Raw genomic sequence first — 22,988 nt, 5'->3', positions numbered from 1 at the left:
TAAGAAATTTACCCCTTTACAACTTTGTGAAAGTAATTTTCCTCTATTTTTTAAGGAAATACGTTTTTCGAGCCGATTTCTAAAATGTTATTTTGTGACTATTCTCAAAAATGCTGGGGCAAATAGTACCAGGTATGGGATATTATCACATTTTGATTTGCTTTACTACGAGCTTTCGTAAATTTGAAAAAAATACCTAGAGGACATATTTTCATAGAAAATTTATTCATTTACAAAACATTGTAGATTTGTGAACAGTGTTTGTAAAACACTGTTTTCTCTGCGAGAAAAGTGAGAAAACGAGAAAAGTGCTTTTCAAGCTATTTTAGAAAAAAAAACACACAAAAGACTGCAAATCGTTTGACCAATGCAAACAACAAACGGCGAGACATGGTAATGACGTTTCTTTTCACCGTGAGACATCAGAAATTGATTCGCTTTTTTGTTACTTTTTGCCCTATACCTTTTGTCAATTTTTACCCCAAGTGGCCATTTTTAATAAAAGGATTTTCTGGAGAAAAGAACTTTTGTGAAATTCTAAAATAGATAGCGGATTCGTACTCAAAAAATCCAAATTATTTAGAAAATATTCACCAGTGCATCAATTTTGGAAAATAAGTAGTCAATAATTGTTATTTTCTGCAAGGAAAATATTTGAAAAATAGGGCTAAAAATTTCGATATTTTTTATTTTCTAAATTCCTTGTTGCAATTCTAAGAAACTTACGATATTGAAGAAGGCATATGGAGGCTATCTATACAAAAAAATTTGAGCCGCTATCTTTTTTACCTTGGAAGATATTGAATTTTGAATTTTTTAATTTTTGTGACTTTTTGCCCCAGTCTCCCCTATAGGTGTAAAAATCAACATTTTTTAATGTTAATTTTACACCTTCTTAATGGTAAAATTAACATGATAAAGGGTAACTTTAACCCCTAATACACCTAAAAAAGCCTCATATTTACACCGATTTCGGATCAATACTGCAGGGTAAAATAAACATTTCCGGAATGTTATTTTAACTTTTTCGGATTTCTCTTAGTGTAGAATTGTGTATTCAAGGCAATTGATCCAACAAAGTGATTGTATTTAATTAAGAACTTCCAGATTTTCGGAACATGGGCTAAACCTCTAGTCTGAAACCTGTATTATGTTAGCAATCCAAAATCAGTGCAAAAATTACCTTTTAGGTATCTTAGGAGTTATACTTACAGTTTATCTAAAAAAAATGTTGGACAAAAAAATTTAGAAAATAATTTACATTTTTTGTAAATTTTTACTTCTAAATGATTTAGAAAAAAAATAGAAAAATTGTAATTTTTATGACGACAAACAAAATTATTATACCCTTTTTCTCTGGGTTATACTTGATCTGAAAAATTCAACCGCTTTTTGTGTATCTTTCTGCTTTTACGGTCTTCTTTTTTTTTAACTCCCATCCCTATTCCCTAGGTCGTTAGCAATTTACGGTCTTCTATACGGTTGCTATTTAAAATATGTATATTTATTATAAACTACTCATTATTAATTTAGTCATTCTTTTCTATCAGGGATCTCAATGGGTCAAGTGGTAGAGCACTCGCTCTATGATGCAAGTGTCCCGGGTTCGAATCCCCTTTAGGTCACCAGAAATTTTTCTGGCGTTAAAAGTGTTCGGATTGCATCCAGTGAGCTTCACTGCACTTCATTCCACGGGCATGAGACTGACAACCTCATCCCGTATAAGAAAAAATAATAATGCGTGTCTAGAAATCCCCTTGCGGGAAGACCTTGTTCCTTCATGGAATGTTGTGCCAACATTATTATTATTATTATTATTCTTTTCTATTAATATACATTTCACAATAATCACCTTACCTTGGTATCCAACTTGCTCATTAAAATTTTGATGCGATTCACAATAAATGTCGCTAATGTGAGTACAAATGTGTAATTTGTGTCTCTAAAACATTTAATATTTAGAGTTTAATTTGTTTATTAAAGGTAAACTTGGCTCACAAAAATTGGCTGTAATAGGGGAAATGCTTATAATTTTGTCCAGTTTCTTATTTTGGACACTTTGAGGATAACATTGGACACTAAAAATAAATTGATTAAAATGATGGATTTTTATTCCAATATTTGATGAATAATGAATTCTATCTAAATATTTGTTCTTTTTGGAAGATTTTAACACTAAATAAGTTAAAATTTGAATATGATTTGAGTTGAAATTGCTTTGTTGAAAATTCAGTGTGAGCAATTGCTTACGAGAAATATGACAGAACTTCGTGGCTTACTTCAGTCTTATTTAGTTTTGGTGAAGTACTAACAAAGTTTGTTCGCTGTTTTTGAGTGATATTATTGAATATTCATTGAATATTGTGTTGATTCACGTTACTGATGATTTGTACATTTGACCTGAAGTGAGATTTGCCTTGTGAATTAGATTTTTCGTGTGAAAAATGGGAAATTTTTTAAGACATTCACCAGTGAGGTGATGATTCTTATTTTGGACAGGTGTTTTTCTCACGAAATTTCGTGAAGTTTTAGCTTTTGTGATGACTAGGTTGGACAAATGCCTGGAGAAACAAAGGAGCATCATCTCTACGAAAGAGATGCAGTGACAAATGCCTTGAAAGGCTCCCGGAAAGGGCAGGGAATGAGCGAATCCGCACGTACTTGGAGTACCGAAGTCAACTCACTTTAATGAATGATATGGAAAGTTTCTGGGCTTCTGTGACATTCCACGTTTCCCTTACATGACCAGGAAGAGGACTTGGTAAGATTGGTTCATAAAATGAAGAACAATGGGCATCCTGTTGAGGCGGATTATCTGTCCAAATTTACAGACAAGTTGTAAAAATTAATAACCAAGTTGTCCAAAATAAGAGTCAAATTCACCTCTACATATCAATTCATTTTTAAACGTATTAAAACTAATTTTAGTAAAAATGAGATGATAAATAGCTTGCCAAGTTTCTAAACAATCCTTCTGAAAAGAGAGTAACAAGAAAAGTCAATTAGTATTGAAAATATGGCACTTCAAACTTAGGATATCGATGCTTATATGCAGACTGTCCAAAATTATGAGCACTTCCCCTATACTTAATACATTAAAAGGGGTGGCAAAGTGTCCTATCCTTTGCGAAATGCTCGAACTCGTGACTTAGATACTGTCCCTCAAAACATTGCCCAAAATACTTTAGAAATAACATAATCGAATTTCGGATAAAAATTATTTATCGGTTATGATTATGAACCCGTTCATTACTGATCCGGAACGTTCAGAACCGATTGGACCCGGTTCCAATTTGGGATTATACATATATACTGCTCTCTCTGTGGAGTTCGAGCAGTGAAAATAATAAGAATCTTATTATTTTTTCACTGTATGTGGAAGGGGGGCCTTTGAAGTGGAGCAGCTCTGAAATTGAACTTTTTCTAATATTTTTAATTTTTATCCTATTTTTTGCACATGTTCAAAGGGTTAAAAAATATCCAAAGTAACTTGACGAGTATGAAAAAATACGTTAGATACTTGCGTGAATATCATGTGAACCATATGAATATAGAAATATCCTAAGCTTCATTACCATTACCATAAATTTTCAGTAAAAGAAAAAAAGTGACTCTCAGAAGATTTGTAGGATTATCTTGTCGTGAGAGAAATTTTTAGACATGTTCTGTAATTTATTGTCACTTTCTGCCAACAATAAATTAGTATATGGCTTTTGTTGTGTGCCAAAATATTTCATAATGATTTGAAAGAATAGTTGAAGATTGATTTATTGAACAGTTGATGTTTTCAGTAAGAATATTTTCCTAATGAATATTATCTGAGTTATTGAAAGAAATGCTTCATTTGTTACTTAATTAACTTTTCATCATATCAATCAGCTACATTTTGCTTTCATTTGAAGATCTTCTAACAATTTCTTTTCTGTTCAAGTGTGATTCGTTCACAAAAAAAATCTATTGTAATTCTTCAATTTTGTCAATACCTCAGATCGATTTGGTATTCCCGAGGATCTTATTAATGAACATCCTTGTTTGCGAATGTGGTCAATCTATATTTTCTAGCCTAGCCGGTTGGCCATAGTATGCAATATTATTTATAGAGATATTTTCATTTTTTTTAATATAGGGGAGGTGGGGCAGTTAAAGGAGCTGAACTTTTGTTCAGGGCACATTTGCGAAACGAATGTGAACCATATTCAACCTATGTTGCGTTAACCCTCTAACAGTGTTTTCTTTATTATGAGAAAAAAAAGTTCTAAAACAATGTTTTCTAGGATAATTTTGATCCAATAAAGTCGAAAAATTAAACAATCTTCATTATTTCTTTTAGTTTAGGCGCTAGGTGAAAAAATATAAATGTTCTTGAAATTATTTTTGCTTCTAAAATTCACATTTTTTCAAATTTTTTAAATAAAATATACAAAGTAGAATGACATATCTTTCAGTAAAAAATAAATTTATTTTAGTCAGATAGGGTAAGTGTGCCAAATTCCGGCCAGCTTGCAATTTCGGCCACCTTTTTTGTTCCTAGAATTTCCATGATTTTTTAGTTTTTACATACTCTAGAGATTATACAATGAAAAAGAATAACAAAAAATGTAGCTTCGACAAACGAGATGACGTGAAAAAGATATTGGAAGAATTCCCGAAGGCAAGGAACTATGAGAATGAAGGTGGCCGAAATAGGGCACCAAAGCTATGTCTAAATTTTTATTCATTTTAAAATGTATTAAGAATGATTTTAAAGTAAATAAAGACGATAAACTGTCTACAAGGTTGTAAAAAACACTCCTTAAAAAGAAGTAATAAAAAAATCAATTTTTACTAAAGATATTACATTTCAAACTTGAGACTTTGGCGCTTGCATGCAACTATGTCGAAATTTGGCACACTCACCCTAACTTTAAATCGGTATTTTTCTTGAAATTGGAAAAGACTTTTTTTGCACAAATATTTTTGTTGCTTTTTCTCTGATCTGTCACACAAAACTGGGGATAGCAACTAAAGGAAGAGTTAAAAAGAATTCAAACTTTCAAAAGATGTTAGTAAGACTATTACCGAGGACACTATAGCACTTTTAAATAATTAAAAATGTTATAATCGCAGTAAATGTGATTTTTGTAAAGACCGTCTTGAGACAGTCTTACCTGATAGACGGTTAATTCCTCTTAAATACTGATTATCTGAAAATATAGAGGACATTTCCTAAATAATTATTTTTTATCCTAAAAATCTTTATTTTCGAAAATGCATGCGTGAATCTACCTCACCGCTCCTGATAAGTTTTTCTTAAACAAGATTTTGATTTACAGCTTTTTGAATAACCGGTTATAACCGATTTTAAACCGCTTTTACACTAGTTTAATTCTGAAATTATTTTGATTTTGCTATCTTTTGATAAGTTTATGGGCTTGAAAGTAATAGGTCATAGTTTAAGATCCGTCAAATCGTTTTCGAGATATTCCACTTTAAATATTGTTGTTACAATAATTGTTGGAGGTAGAAGTCGCAATATATTCAACTGTGAACATTTACATATAAAAGCAAAAGATATTATGCCTCAATTACGTCACAGTTTGTTAATGATGAAACCAAATTCTCAGTGAGCACAGTTAGCTGAATAATAATATTTTGAACATATTTTTACTGAGTTGATCAGCAAAAATATGCTGACCGGTCAGCAGTTCTCGAATAAAAAGTGCTAATAAAATGCGAGTGTCGTTTTAAGATTAGCAGAATTCAGCTGAAAATACATATGTTTTCAGCTGAATTGAAATCGGTAAGGATTTGGTGCTAGCTGGGCTTGCATTATTATGTAAATATTCTTCAGTTTTGCCCATAAATCGAATATACAATGAAAAAAATCGCGCACCTACCATAAGCTGATCTATAGGCTTGTCACATGCTTTATTTTATAGTAATAAGAAAATATATTTCATATGGTTAAAAGGATCACTGACCTATGAGATGCTAAAAGTGAAAATAAAATGCTGTTTTCTTCCGGTTGTCTTGTGATGAATTGAGAATGAAAAGTGGGTGAAGGAGTCTCACAAGAAACATGATAAGTAATATTTTCTTATGTGAAATGATTAAAATAGACATAAGTTGCAAGATGTCACTTAATTTTATCCTCCATAAACATACACCCACAATTTTCCATTAAAATTTTCCCCAATGCAAATTGTATGTTTTTGCTGTCTTGTAACTATTTAAATAGCATTTGGTTACCATCCAGAAAACCGTCAACATTTTGTCATCGTCAGTTTATTTTATTGTAATAAAAAGTGAAGAACAAACAATTAGGTATTGCACTGAAATATAGTTTTTCTGCATGTGTGATCTGTGGGATGCACAAGGCAAAGTATTAATTTAGCGGTTTATGAATAAAATAACTGTAGTCATGCTGTCATATTTTTCAATATAATTTTCTCAGGGTAATTAAATAGTTCTTACAATTGTCAAGGGATTGTGATATAACTTATTTATCACATGAAATTTACCTATGTCACTTGCTTTTCAAGTTGTACAAACGGGGAAATAAATAAACAACATAATTCACAACATAATTCTGCGTAAGTGCTTCACTCGTAAATCACCGTCATTTGTGAATTTACCCTTAAATTATTTCGTTATTTATTATTCTTTGGTCGGTGCAGGTTTTGGTGACTCGATTTTTTTTAATTATTTCTTTTTAAAGATTTTTTTGAATTTTATACAGTTAAACTGTTTTATGTAGGGGAAAATTGGCATGCTTCGTACAAGAAAAGATGTTTAAATATTGTGATTTTTTTAATAAGATTAATTTTCTCATCTGGCAAAAAAAATCTATTCCTCATTACACTTGAGAGAAATCCGTAAAAGTTAAAATAACATTCCGGAAATATTAATTTTACCCTGCAGTATTGATCCAAAATCGGTGTAAATATTACCCTTTTTAAGTGTATTGGGGGTTAAAGTTATCGTTTTTCATGTTAATGTTACCCTTAAAAAGGTGTAAAATTAACATTAAAAAATGTTGATATATTTTTACACCTAAAAAGTGTTAAAGTAATGAGGGAAAAATTGTTAATCGCACCCTCTTTTTCTTCTCAGTGTAGGTTTATAATGCCCTCTCACAAAAGTCCTGGAAATCCTTCGATTTTTCTCCGGAGGAAGAGAATAATTCAGTAGAGAATTATCCTAGGTTGCATCAAGTTGTACCATTTTAGTCGGATTAACGCAATATTAGATGTCCCATTTTTAATGAATATATTGTTTTTTATATATATTAATTTATTAGATTTATTGAAAATAATGCAACAAATATAAAAAGTTACCTATCAGTGTTTCGTCGGAGCTCTATTCTATTAATTTCAATTGGTAGAGAAGGATTACAGTGTCGGCCAAAAGTTTGTTGACAAATGTATGTTCGAAAAACCATGTGAGAAAAATGACAGGATTTTTTTGCAAATGTGTTACCTGTAATTCATAGATGTTATTTATTTAAGTTGATAATTTTTCATCGACCAAAAGTTTCTTGATACATTTGGAAAAGTAACTTAAAATGGTCGAATATGTACAACTCGCGCAGCTAAGATTTTTTAATCCCATGAGAGAAAGTCATCTGCCTTTAAATGCAGCATACTTCAAATATTTCAATTTTTCTCTTAAGGCGTCTACACATTGGGAGCAATTTTCGTCAAAAATTGCGTTTTTGACAGAAATTTGACGTTTCCCCCTACAACGCTGTAGGGAATTTCCTTAAAAAAAAACATTTTTTGACAAAAATTGCTCCCAATGTGTAGAGGCCATTATTTCCCAAAGCTAAAATTCCAGTCAGACATTTACTTGATACTACTAACTGTTTTCTATTAACTTCGATTTATTGAAATAGAATTTTTGCTTTGGGAAATAAGAGATAAATTGAAATATTTGACAGCTGCTGCATTTAAAGCCAGACGACTTTCCCCTATATTTTGAAGTTATATCGTTTGAGAGACAAATGGTGCATTTGCACATTACTAAAGTTTGCAATGATCAAATAATGCATATAAAAGTGATGATATAATAAATAATAAGGAAGTAATGATTTTTTTGTTAATTTGTAATTTAGATTAAAATGTAAATTATTTACAAGAAGTTAAAAAAAGTGATATCGTCCAGAGATACTATCGGAGGAACCCACTTCGTCAATTACCAACTTGCATTGAAAATCCCTACAAGACTATTTACGAGTCCCATTTAAAAGGTTAAACAAATTTTTCACAAATTATGAGCAAAGAAAAATTTCATTGGTTGACTAATCTGCCCTGGTCTCCTCTACTTTCCCTTGTATTGGTACCATACAGCAATGTTATGGTACAAAATTCACTTTATAGACCTGCAAATTTATAGGTATGGAGGAGGGCGAAAAAAACCAGTGATTACAAAAAAATAATTATGTCTAGTAAAATTTTTAAATCCTTTGTTATTCTTTATTGACCTTTAATTATTGTATCTGAAAGACTAAATTAATTCTGTCAACTTAGTCATTTGCCTTTATGTGGAATTTGTAAATTACATACTGTATATAAAATTATAAAACCTTCCATTAATTCTTCAAATATTATTTGCAATTAAAACATGTTAATTAACTTTATATTCTGTTTACTTTCAATGAACGACCTGATGAAGTTTATAAATTTCAGTGCAAAGTGAATTAGTCCATTCATTAAACTGTCTCTTGTAAAAAGAATTTATGTGGTAAATGTGGTAATATTAAATGCGAATTTGTGACCGTGGATGAACTAAAAGAGTAATATGAATTTATAGACATTTAATGCAACAATGAATTATTTACTCACAGATGTTTGTAGGACGAAAAATTGTTTTCACCTCCTAGGATATTTTGCCAAGAAGTTCTCATGAGTAAATTGTGATACTAAAGACATTAAAGAGATGCAACATTTTGGTCAGTATTCTATTAAATTTAATCGGTAAAAATAAAATTTAGAGCGTCAAAAATAATAATTTTTTATGTTTAATAATAATAAAACTTCCGGGAAAAACGGGCTTATGAACCATCTTGGGAATTTATAACACAGTTTTGAAGTGATTTCGGATGATTTTGTTTTATTTGCTGACCAAACTGCCAATTTGTTTGACAAAAAGTTTTTATTTCAAAATTAAAAAAAGAGACATTTCATTATTTTATATGTTTTTACATTTTTCTACTCGGATTTAACCGGGAGAATTTGTTTATATACAGTGGCGGCCAAAACAATAGGATCACCTCCGCAAAGACCACTATTTTACCTTTAGCATTTTTGTTTATTCCAATTCGTTTAAATAATTTTGATATATAAATGTCAAATAATTACCTTACGTCAAATAAGTATTGTTTTGGCCACTAGAGGTCTCTATTTTTACAGAATAGATTAATAGTGCAATTAGGTTTGAAAAACATGATAGGACCACTTTCATTTAAACGAAAAAATGTGGTCTATAAATCCGATAAGTTTAAATAAAGCCCTATTTAGAAACCATAAATGACAGTTTTCCAATTTTTTTGGCCGAACTGAATTTCACTATTCTGTGTAAAATAGAGACCTCTAGCAGCAAAAACAAACCTTATTCCACGATTCTAATAATTTGTCCTTCAGAATTATATCAACAAATTGGGAAAAAATACAAAAGTTAAAAAATACAAGCTTTGCAAAGTATTATTTAGGCCGCCACTATATTAGTACATGTTTGTAATTCCACAATTTTTTATCCCTCAAAATTTTCACTCCTGACCCCCCCCCACCCGAGGATTACTTTTTTCAGGGGAATTATTTTACGTTGTTTATCAATCTGATTGTTCGCTTTTGTTACTGAATTTGAACTAGAAATTAAACGGTTAGAGATAGCGACATCGGTTATTCAGGGAGCCCCCCCCATAATTTGATCACAATTTACACCATTCTTTCGCACTCTTCTTTTGTTAACATCACAACAAATCAATTTAGCTTAATTGAATTTGGAGTGCGAAAGTATGAGATAGATATACGTAAAACGTGTGAGAAAGAAAGGGACGTGAATTTTGACATTTTCCTGATCTAAAAGGTGTGCTGGAGCCATGCCATTAGTTTCATTTTTGTGGCTGATTTTTGGTCAGTGAAAAGTGTCTCGTTCTTAAAGTGATCAGACGACTTGAAGAGTGTATTTTCTCAACAGAAACTTCTAAGTTTGATGCTGTTTGAGCAATTGGTTGTTTGAATGAAGTTATTTAGCCACGATGATAAGGAAATTGGCAAGCCAAAAGTTCAAAAATACTATTAATAAAATTGTAGAAGCCAAGTTATTCCCTATACCTCACAGACCTCACAGACAGACAAATGGCTTAAGGCGACAAACGGCTTAGTGGGAAACTGATAGGAATGTAGTCTAATCAATATTTTGATTATAAATTATGTTTTAAGCCGCCTTTCGGCTTTAGTTGTAGGTCTGTCCAGAACATTAGGCTCCTATTTGCTAGTACAATCTGAATTGAATGCTCTTGCTCCAGATCAGACATCTCGTGGGTTAACTCCATCCTGGGTCTTCCTCTTTTCTCTTTGCCTTCCGTTTATTTTTTTATGGTAAGCCAGGGTATCTCACAAAGTTTGTGACGAGTGGAACATAAACTAGCGCTTCGTTTCTCCGTGGACCGTGTTCGGGCGGGGTGTCGCATTTTCCCTCCTTAACTCTCTTTTTGTTGAGGAAATTATTTTATGGATTATCTTACCTCGTGAGCGGAAGAGAGAGCTTATCCTCAGATTTGTGAGATATTTTTAAATCCCGGACAATTAATTACATGGGGACAATTATTGTACAAAGGACATTCTGTTCTATTCGAATAATCGTATTTACACTACTGGAGAGAACACTGAGAAAAAAAGAGGGTGCGATTAACTTTTTTTCCTCAGAACTTTAACACTTTGTAGGTTAAAAATATATCAACATTTTTTAATATTAATTTTACACCTTTTTAAGGGTAAAATTAATATGAAAAAGGGTTACTTTAACCCCTAATACACCTAGAAAGGGTAATATTTACACCGATTTTTGATCAATACTGAAGGGTAAAATTAACATTTCCGGAATGTTATTTTATTTTTTTCGGATTTCTCTCAGTGAAGGAACTTGCTGTGTAACTGACGATATCCAATAATCCCCCCAAATAGCAATTATAGAGGTTTTTTCGCATAAAGTGTTCTACGTCGAGAATTCTCTTTGTAATGGGTAAAATTGTTATTTTCATTTTTGAATATCCTGAATTTCATTTTCTATTTTATTTAATAGCTTACTTTATTTAGTTTTGAGTTCTTTTGAGTATTTTTTAAAGAAAATCTAAACAAGAAAAATCACCAAAATACTTTTTTTACGATACTGGCTGATGCAATCGGCGAAATATTATGATCTTTCTCGTCTTTCTGTAACATTCAAGCGATTTAAGCAATAAAATATCAGTCATTTAAAACAAATTATTTTTATTTACGTATACTACAAGAGTTATTTTGATCTTTAATTAAATAATTTATGTATTAAAAAAAAAAAGAAATTGTGGTGATAAAATGGTTAGGAGATAAAAATGAAACAAAATTTATGAGTTTAATAATTTTACCCATAAATACAAGAAAAATGGATGTTTGAAAAGGAAATAGAAGTTTTTCTCTATCATTTAATTTCTTGAGGTGATTTCGAAGAGTTTGTAAGTCGTGTTAGTATCCAAAATTAAATAAGTCACATTTTCATATTTCCCACTTGGTCTAATTTATCAACAAAAATACATGTGATTTGTTTGAAATGGTTTTGTCAGATCTTAGTCATGCATAGCACCTCGATGACGAGGAATTCCATCAAGATTTTTTTTTATAATAGAGATTGATGGAGTTAATTTTTCAGATTTTTTTTTTAAATTTTATTATATGATATTGACGATTTCTTGTGAGGTGCAAACTTTCAAAGTTCGCATTGAACTTGTTTTCTGAGAAGTTAAAAGATTATGATGCTATTTTGGAACAAGAAAATTTCCCTCCCAAGAATTTTCATCGTGTCTTGATCATTGACGTTTCTAGTAATTAATTGACCACAAAAATTTCATAGTCGTTAATCATCGGCATATTTGTATACGTGTGAAAATTGGTGTGTTGCGGAGGAAAAGTGAGCAGAGTTGGGAGACATACAATTTTAGCCACTTCCACGCCTCACAAGAAGGAGAATATTGACACTGAAAAGCATACTACATTAAAATTATTCACAAAAATGTTACATTACTAGAATGTACAATGTATATTTGGACTCAAATTATAAGTGTGTGTGTGGCTAATGAAGAAAAATTAGATATAATCCACCCTTGAAGAGAGAATTTCAATAAAAGCATCATTAATTTTCTAAATTGTCATGAAAGTCCTCATGAAAATTATTGAATTTTCTGTGTTATCTGAGTAAATTAAATGAATTTTCTGCATTATGAGCATGTGTTGTACCGAGATCATGATATAGTTAAATTTTCCGCGCAATATTTATAAAATTTTGGACGCGATTTGCTTTAATCACCCAGAGATGATCGTACAAACTGCGATGAAAATCGATCGACAGCTGTTTTGCAAGATGTAGCTAATTTTGAGGGATGTGGAAAATTGTTTAGAAGGTTTGTTATTTGACGAAATAATTATCTTTGATTATTGACAGAAGAAACAAATTTTAGTATAGTGAGACAGTAAAGTATTCATAGAATTTTCTGTATATAAATTTTCTTTCCAAATTTACTTTTACTTCCAGGTTCAATCCTCTTTATTTCCTAATCGTAAAATTTCATTAGTCACTGCAGATAGACCATGAAATTATTTGTGTTTCATACTAAGATCTTGTGTTTAATGTTTTTGAGAGGATAATTACAATTAGGGAAATGCGGGGCATATCTTACTGAATAATGTCATGTTTTGCATTTTATCTATTTAGACTTGATTTAATGATTAAATTTTTCTTACAAGAAATCAAATATTTTCAGTAATAATTTTAAGGAAGATCGTCAGAAGAACCTATAGGTCTTCTTTTCTATCGTAATGAACAAATTAATGAAAAAAATGTAATTGAAATAAACGAGATATTGTCAATTAACTCTGATAATATACTGGTTTATAATTGTCGTAAGAGGATTTTTCTTATGATCAATTTAAAATTTAAATTACCTCTCGTTTTTTTTTGTCAGAATAATATTGTGACGAATTTGCCTCTTATAAATGGCTAAGGGTAGAGAAATATTCAAGACAGACCCCCTATGTCCGCAATGCGCCCTTGGGCCCCTCACATCCCCAAACACTTGGTTTGGGGCGAAAATTATCTTATAAATCTTTAACTCTGATTTGAATTCTCTTAAAATGAATTATACAAGCAGAAAACTGAATTCTATAATGCCTCAGTTAAAGATTTTTAAAAGGCGATATAGGAAAAAAGGGGTAGCAAAGCGTCCCAGGCTTTGCGAAATGCTCGAACTCGTGACTTAGATGCTATACCTCAAAAGTACTTTCGCATCATTTACCGTTTACCGGTACTCAACAGATTTGAATCGATTCATAAATCACTCAATAGATTCCACAAAATAGTTTAGAGTAATAAAAATTACTTATCAGTAAATAACCGGTTCATTACCGGTTTACAACCGATTTGAACCGACTTATAAATTACTCAAAATATTTCTCAAAATACACCTCAGCGGAGTAATTTAATTGAATTTCGTATAAAAATTATTTATCGGTTATGAACCGGTTCATTAACTCTTCAAAACCGATTGAAACCGGCTCAGTTTTGTCGAAAATTCCAAGACCTTTCCAATGAGTTTGATAAATGCGCTCTCTAGTGTCTTTTTAATTTTTGACCTTGAAAAACCGTTATTAGGAATGATTCAACGGTATTTTCGTCTAAGGACGAAATATTCGCCTGGGTAATCTCTAAAACATTTCTAAGGGAGTTATCACACTAGAGAATTTCACATTGGAGTTAAAGTGGAAAATTGCTCATTAAAACTTCATGAACCTCTCGAAATCGCTGATTTAGTCCGGACACATTGCTAGAATTGCTCAATATCACGATGGAACGTGGATTGTTGCTCATTAGGACATATATCAGCAACAATTAATGTGAATTACATTAACATTTTAATGTGAAATTCTCTAGTGTGATACCACTGCAAAAATGAAAAAAGCACGATGCGTTTTCGAGCTATTCCAAAAAAACATGGTTTCGGAGGGGAAGGGGTGGGGTGGGGGGAAAATGAGGGACATGTTAAGGATCCTTGGATCGACTTATAGGGGGGTCCCCCGATGGTCCCAAGTCGCTATCTCTAACCGTCTCTCTAGAGCTGGCGACAGCCGTACGGACAGCCGAACAAACTGCGTGACGCCAAAAAACTCGAAACTTCAGATTTCCAAAATTCTACCAAAATACGATCCCTTGGAGGGTAAGGAGTCGAAATATATATATAACTCAAAATCGAGGGATTATATACAGTTCTTTCTGTGGAGTTCGAGTAGTAATATGATTAGATTATTATATGAATTGGTCGAATTTTTGTATTAAAATTAAGAAAAACAAACAAGAATAAAGTAGTAACAGAAGAATAAAAACAATTTTAAAGAACATGTCTTGAAATTTCCAATTCAGGTATCTATTTAAAGAAGTAGTTAAACTAACGTTGAAAATTATTCTCCACTGACGCTTCCGGAAGGGACATTCGTATCTTGCCTTTATATTATCTATTTAAATTGCTTTCTTCATTTTTTTTTTCAATGTCAAAATATAATGCTATGTGAACCAATTTAAATAGATGGTATACTGGTATGCATCCAAAAAATATTTTAGAAAGGCTTTATCTCGAGAGTTTCACCATTCTGTAAAACTAGGACAGTTTGATATCTCTTCTTAAAAAAAAATAGACATATTCACATATCAGGTTTTCTAAGATTTTCTTACAAGGCAAGGGTACAAATAAATGATTTTTTTTTAATTCAGCTTAAATATAAATTTTGTGACTTCTTGTTGTAGGGTAAAGTGGTACAATTTGGACAATCAATGGTACAATTTGGACAGGAATTTTTATCTTGATAAATTTAGTATTTCATTTTTATTTGTATATTTTTAATGCTTTAGTTTTATAATTTGGTTCTTTTGTGCTTAAAAAGAAAGTTTGTACTGTATTTATCAAGAAAAAGCCATATCCAACTTTTACCGGCGAATTGTCCAATTTGTAACACTAATTCCAAATTATATCACTTTACCCTAGTTGAATAAAAAAAAACACTAATGACGTATTCATGAGTCTTATACTTCTTCATGATTATGCTTTGCCTCACTGCCAATCCAAATTAAGGAAAACTCAAATTTCTATTTTATAGGTTTGATTTCAAATTATCCCATACGCCCCGTACTAATAATATATATTTTTTTTATTTTATTAGTAGTTTAATCGGGTTTTAAAAAACACTATAATCTAGGAAAGTTCTTTTAAATTCCTTTTAGTATTTAAAGGGGCTAAGACTATATATTTACCATCAATTAAGTCAAAGTTCAAGATCTGAATATTAAAGTTAAAATGACATACTTTTTGAAAAGACCCATCCTTCCCTATTCTTTATTATTATTTCTTCCTCAAAAATTTCATCACTTATTTTTAATATTGTTTTTGGTGCAGTTTATGATTTTGTTTTTTCTTCGTTTGTAATTTAAAATGGATAGACAAGTGCGATCAGTGAACATATTGGGTTGATCATATTCACCTTTATGCTATTAAATTCTTCCTCATCAGTTGAAAATATTGGTGTTGATAGAAAATCTAATTGTACAAACAAAATTTGATAAATATTGTTGAGCGTAAGAGGAAGTGAAAAACTCATGAGCTGTTAATGAATATCCTTGATCGCGTGATTGCGCTAGTGAGCGACAACGCGTATTCCAATCGCGATCGTCACAGTGAATTCCAACAGCAAATGAGCTAATTTGCTTTTAGGCGACTCACTAGTCTTTTTTTCTTCGTCCTCCTCGCCTGTGTGAGATGATGTTTGGGGGAGATGATGTTCATATATGCCATGTGGTTGAATTGTGAATAACTGTCGTGATTTCTGGCGGTACAGTGAGGGTGGATGAGTTGAATGTGACATGTTTGGTGTGTATATAATAAAGCTATAGGAGATTTTATCATATCTAATTTGCACACATGAAAATACGACCAATTTTATTCGTTGAATAAAAATACACCTTTATGAGAACCCTGGAGACAGCCGATCTTAGCAGATCGGGTTGGCTGAAATCTTCATCTCCTGGGTTTATGTGTCCCAATATCGGTGAAAATTTCCTGTCTTTTGGGCAACGATCACCGTAGCTCATCATCTTTTTGGCGTGTGCGTGACATAATATCTTTCAGTGGATCCATTAAAATTTTCTCACTCTTAACTCGACGGTTGGATCGAGTGGACGCTCCAAAGAGAGTCCTTAAAGTGTCCAGCTTTCAAGTTTGTGCAAATTTTCTTAATCGTTTCGTTTTTTTTTCTTTTTAATTCAAATACTAAGTTTATCGAAACTCGAAAGGATTTATTTAGTGTTTCAATTGCGATCCCTTTTGTTATAGAAAATAATTTTTGAGGAACTATTGAGATTTTTTTTCGGAAAATAAAAAAAATATATATTTCAAAATACTCATAATTCCCAACAGTTGTTGGAAATTCATTATGAATATAAAAATGTTCATTTGTCATGTATAAAATGACACAAATTGGAATATTTGGGAAAAATCTAAAATTGGATTCACTCACTAATTGGTGATCAACTCCTTGTGGATGCGCGTATTTCTGCTGGGAGTACAGAAAAAAAAATAAGAAAATTCCGTGATCTCACTGGTTTCTCAATTTTAATTCCAATCTCTTCATATCTATCTGTGACTTCGATACGATCAAAAGTGAGCACTTAAGAAAACGCTAATTAAAAGAAAGGGGGTGTGTTTGGTGAAAATTCAGGCAAAGTTAAAATCTGAGGTGTTAGTTGGTTTTTTTCTTTCACTGGAAATTGTATGATGTGGGGTGAAGACGAAGAGGAGCAAAAAGAAGCCACATGGGAGGAATATAGTGTTCTCTTTAAAGACTTCTATCGCCATATGACCTTTTCGGAATACGATAGACCAGAAAATAATGTCGTTTTCATCCATGAGCATGAATTTCCTGGAGTGAATGGAAGTGAATCTGATCCCCTTTCTTCAGTCATCTCCAATTATACAATTCACACCCACAAAGGTAATAAAAGTAATATTTTATACAGAAAATATCATCTATTTCCAATTTGAGTAATTTGTAAGATTGAATTTTTGAATAATTCCAATATTACTCAAAGATCGTGTACAAGAATATTTTCTATGATTAATTTGTGTATTGCTGCAAAGAAAAAATTAATTTTGATCTCAAAAAGACAAATTTCACCACCATGTACCTCAATTAATTGCTTAGATACAAATAACATGAAGATCTTGCGAAATTGTGCTTTTTTCTCTTTACCCTTGCTTGCGATCGAAGTCGATGGTTTGATGTTCAAAAATAAGATTATGAAGAAGGGGGCATTTGGGACGTTTGCGCGGGAAAGTTTAAGCTCGATTGGCGGGGACTGGAACTGAATAGTATTATATATGTTTGAACTGAATGTGACCCAATGATCTAAATTTATGTTCTGTCGCTTGCCTCCTCGAGATCACATCGTGTTCTTTTTTGTCGAACCCAGGGGGAACTCCCTTGTTGCACCCACAAGATCCCAAAATGAGAGGAAGAAAGATTGCCAGCCAACAGGATAGAATGAGACCAATATAATATTTGGTGATCAATCATAAATATATGCTCGATCTATTCATATTAGTATAGGCGTAGAAATTAGTCTCTTAGCATTTTCTACTGATAAGTCACCCAAACACCATCGTGAGAGATTTTAATGAGACTTTCACAGATATTTTGAGGCTAAATGAAGCTCATTCAATTTTGTGATCTTAGGTGTACAATCCTTATAAATTGAACAAAAAAATAATTATTAATTATATAACATAATTTTGATTTATGCAATTAACGAAAAAGTACAATAGAAAGATAACTTCCTTTCGGATGAGCCAGGGAGACTGATCCTTTTTGCCAAAGAACATTATTGTTTGGTCTATGAAAAGATCAGCATCCTTGGCACATCTGGAAGGAGGTTACCTGCCTATTGCACCAAGAGAAACTTGATTATATTTCCTAGGGTAAATGGGATAATTTGGAATGACGTCTATTTCGGAATTTTGAGATTTTCTCACTGTTTGAGATGGACGAAGAGAAAAAGAAAACTACAAAGAGGTACAAGTCTTTACATTCGAGCCATTCGAGAGTAGGGGAGATTGGGGCAAAAAGTCACAAATCGAAAAATTCAAAATTCAATATCTTCCAAGGTAAAAAAGATAGCGGCTCAAATTTTTTTCTATAGATAGCCTCCATAGACCTTCTTCAATGTCGTAAGTTTTCTTAGAATTCAAACAAGGAATTTTGAAAATAAAAAATATCGAAATTTTTAGTCCTTTTTTTGAAATATTTTCCTTGCAGAAGATAACAATTATTACCCACTTATTTTCCAAAATTGATGCACTGGTGAATATTTTCTAAATAATTTGGATTCTTTGAATACGAATCTGCTATCTACTTTAGGACTTCACAAAGGTTCTTTTTTCCAGAAATCTTTTTATTAAAAATGATTACTTGGGGTAAAAAGTAACAAAACGTATGGAGCAAAAAGTAAGAAAAACCGAAGCAATTTCTGATGTCTCACGGCGAAAAGAAACGTCATTACCATGTCTCGCCGCTTGTTGTTTGCATTGGTCAAATGATTTGCAGTCTTTTGTTTTTTTTTTCTAAAATAGCTTGAAAAGCGCTTTTCTCGTTTTCTCACTGTTCTCGCAGAGAAAACGGTGTTTTACAAAGGTGTAGATGATTAAATTTTCTATGAAAATATGTCCCCTAGGTATATTTTTAAATTTACGGAAGCCTCTAATGAAGCGAATCAAAATACGATAATACCCCATGTCTGATACTATTTGCCCCAGCATTTTTGAGAATAGTCACAAAATTACCTTTTAAAAATTGGTTCGACAAACGTATTTCCTTACAAAATAGAGGAAAATTACTTTCACAAAGTTGTAGAGCGGTAAATTCCCTATAAAACTGCGCTAATTAGAAATTTTTGAAGCGCTCGAGTAGCTCGTAAAAAAATAAATAAATATCCGTTTTGTGACTTTTTGCCCCAATCTCCTCTATACTTCTTCGTTGTTTTTCCATTTGTCATCTGAAACCATCAAGAAATCTCAAACTTCCAAATTAGAGGCTATTTACACCGCCGCATTAGATTGAGATTAAACTGTCCCAAAATCGGTTTTGAGACAAATCAGTTTCACTCTAATACGGCGATGTAAATGGCCTTAATAAAATCCTTTACATTACATCCTTGCATTAAGACCGTATTGTCCCAAAATCCGTTTTTTGGACAATTTAATCTGAATCTAATGCGGCGGTGTAAATGACTCCTTAGACTTAATTCCAAATTACCCCATCTTACCCTATACAATAGTTTTTTTTAATTTAATTATTGTTGATTAATATAAGGGGTCCTAGATTCTTTACTTTTCACTTAAATTGACCTAAAATTGATAATATTGAAAGATAAATTACTTAATAGTAAAAAATAAAATATTTTATAAAATATTTCGTGATTCATAATACTTTTCCCTTTTATTTTTAATTGAAATATATTAAAATTAATAATTTTCCCATATTTTTGCATATATGTATTGCGATTATTTTAACGAGTTAGGGGGAAGTGGGCACCTTTGAAATTGCGATTTTTCACCTATGTTTAAGTGGAACTGAGACATATCATAATGTAATTTAGCTTCTCAATCTGTTTGTGCATCTAAATTATATCACGATAAGGTTCAATTTTATTTAAAAATAGGTGAAAAATCCCAATTTCAAAGGTGCCTAACTTCCCCCTATGTCGGTTAAAAAGCCTAAAAAATAAATGCTCTTAGCAAAAAGAAAATGATATTGTAATGGAGTATGGGATTTTAGACTGTTTCATGGTATTTAAAAAAAAAAGTATAATGATTTAGTGTTGAATTAAAACAAATTCAGTAAAATCATCAATTTAAAAGTAGATTCGAGACATGAATAAAAGATTCATTATTCGGTTGGTTAGTGTGGTTTCTTTGGAATATCGTAGAATATTTTAAAGCCTTTGAAATTATGTAAAATGTATTAAATGTCGTTAAAAAATTACATCTTCATTGATCCATAGAGAATATTGGTTTTTGGTCTTAAATTAAAAAAAAAAGAAAATTAAAAAGTGATTTTTTTAAAAATCGGATATTCGAACTCCTCCAAGCTAACATTTATATTGGAAAAAATTGATATTATTCTGCTATATATTACCAAAAAGAAATTATTTTAATCCGTTAATCGAGACTTAAGTATATTTGAGAAGCTTGTCTTACGCTTTGATGACTTCATTATCTTTTTACGGTTTTCATGCATAAACTGTTGATATGTCTTAATTTCTATAATTTAAAATTTCTATAATTTCTTATCCAAAATGTCTGAGAAAATTGTAATATTGGGTAATTAAGGACCAAGGCACACAATGGGTCTAGTGGTAGTGCACCTGTTCTATGGTGCAACTGTCTCGGTTTCGAATTCCCTTTAAGGTTTCCAGGAATTATTCTGGCGTTAAAGGTGTTCGAACTGCACCTAGTGAGCTTCACTGCATCATAGCTTGACTGACAATCTCATCTCGTATAAAAAATAATAAAGCATGTCTAGAAATCTCCTTGCGGAAAGGTCTTGTTCCTATATGGAATGTTGTGCCAGTATTATTATTATTTAGTATTAAGGACCAATGATCCATTAGATTTTGATAGATAAATAAATAAATAAAAGTGCTTGTTATAATTGCGGGACAGTCATCAAAACGGGGCTTCACTTCCAGTCTAATACCGTGTTAAATTTTACTTTGATGAAATGAAAATAACCGTCTTCTTATATTAATTATTTTTTATCTCTATTTTTTGCACTTTTAAAAATCGTATATTCTTTATTGACTAACTTGAAATGTGTTAAGATGTTGTAGATAATTGCTTATACCTCTCAAATGTGTCCCAAATGTTCTAAAACCTATAATTACTTTGGTAAATATAATGCCAAATTAAGTAGACAGGAAAAACTTTAAAAAAAAATAATATAATATCTTTTGCCTAAAGGTAAAAAAAAACAAAATTTAGATTTCTGAATGAACATTAAAATGAGATTGTTTTGAAGGTTTTGAACTATAACAAAGTTCGAAAAACTAATTAGTGGGATTTTAAACGTATATATTTCTATTACCTTCTTTAACTAACTTCATAAGTTCAATAAATTATGGAGTATAATACATTTTAGAATTTAGAGGCAAAATTTCATTAAAATAAATTTTATAATGTTTAAAGTTTAATAAAGTTCAAGATAAATTAAAAGATAATGGATATTTAGCAAAATTACAAAAATTTTCACACAATTTTATAAATCCATAAATCCCTTTCCTTTTAGCCGAAGTGAAAATGCCGTCTGGAAATGTGGACAAGCCATCGATTGAGGACAATCGCGATGGAACAGTGTCTATCAAGTATGATCCACGTGAGGAGGGAATTCATGAGTTGGCCGTGAAGTACAACGGTGAACATGTCCAGGGAAGTCCCTTTAAGTTTCACGTAGATTCCATCACATCGGGCTATGTGACAGCCTACGGACCCGGTTTGGTACATGGTGTTAGTGGTGAGCCATGTAATTTTACGATTTCGACAAAAGGTGCCGGAGCTGGAGGTTTGTCGCTGGCCGTTGAGGGTCCCAGCAAGGCAGACATCACGTACCATGACAATAAAGATGGCACAGTGTCTGTGTCATATTTGCCCACAGCACCAGGAGAGTATAAGATCTCTGTGAGATTTGGTGACAAGAACATCAAGGGATCACCATTCTTTGCCAAGATCACGGGTGAGGGGCGCAAGCGCAATCAAATTTCTGTGGGATCGTGCTCAGAAGTTACATTGCCTGGCACCATCACTGATGCCGATCTGCGTGCTCTCAATGCGTCAATTCAGGCGCCAAGTGGCCTCGAGGAACCCTGTTTCCTCAAACGTCTACCCACGGGAAATATCGGAATCTCTTTCACGCCACGTGAAACTGGCGAACATACGGTGTCAGTCAAGAGAATGGGAAAGCATATCACCAACAGTCCCTTTAAGGTGAACGTGTGCGAACGTGAAGTTGGTGATGCCAAAAAGGTGGTGGTGACTGGAAAAGGATTGACAGAGGGACGTACCCATGTGGAAAATAATTTCTCTGTAGACACACGCAATGCCGGCTTTGGTGGTCTGTCCCTGTCCATTGAAGGACCTAGCAAGGCAGAGATCCAGTGCAATGATAAGGATGATGGTACACTCAATATCAGCTACAAACCCACGGAACCCGGCTACTATATCGTCAATCTCAAATTTGCCGATCACCATGTTACAGGATCACCCTTCACGGTCAAGGTTAGTGCAAGCTATTTCTTATAGAAGGTTTTCCGGTGTTAGACAGTTTCTTTTTTATTAATTATCCCTTTAAGGACGATTGGAACACCGGTGTCCCATAAAGAAAATAATTTTTCCTGACTACCTAAAATTATTTTTTTCTTATGTCTGTACATAATTGTAAAGTAGAAGGTTGAAGGAATCTAGAATATTTTTTGCAAGTCTCTAACTATTTGCTATGTAGTATATATTTAAGTTAAAAAATGGCGAATTTTTGAATTCTCAAATTCATAATTGATTTTATTTATTTTTTATACTTCCATTTTTTTTTAAGCAAAACCCTTTTGGTAATATAAACCACAATACTCATACGTAATATTTTTCATTAAAGCGAAAAATATTAGGGGAGACT

General features: G+C 32.0%; 1 protein-coding gene across 8 annotated transcripts in view; it reads left to right on the top strand.

Moving 5' to 3' along the window:
* The window catches only part of LOC129798703 (filamin-A), a 99,319-nt gene that overhangs the window by 67,454 nt on the left and 8,877 nt on the right, over positions 1-22,988 (top strand). For 6 of the 8 annotated variants that reach the window (XM_055842033.1, XM_055842006.1, XM_055842024.1 and 3 more), the window contains one exon: positions 21,612-22,597. In XM_055842033.1, coding sequence (XP_055698008.1) covers positions 21,612-22,597 — 986 coding nt within the window. Of the gene's footprint in view, positions 1-16,340; positions 16,491-16,934; positions 17,265-21,611; positions 22,598-22,988 lie in introns of those variants that run through there. The other 2 variants (XM_055842039.1, XM_055842047.1) reach the window with 2 other exon arrangements.

This window comes from Phlebotomus papatasi, chromosome 1 (genome assembly GCF_024763615.1).
Source record: "Phlebotomus papatasi isolate M1 chromosome 1, Ppap_2.1, whole genome shotgun sequence".
Classification (NCBI taxonomy): Eukaryota; Metazoa; Arthropoda; class Insecta; order Diptera; family Psychodidae; genus Phlebotomus; species Phlebotomus papatasi.
This window is presented reverse-complemented; position numbering and strand designations above follow the sequence as displayed.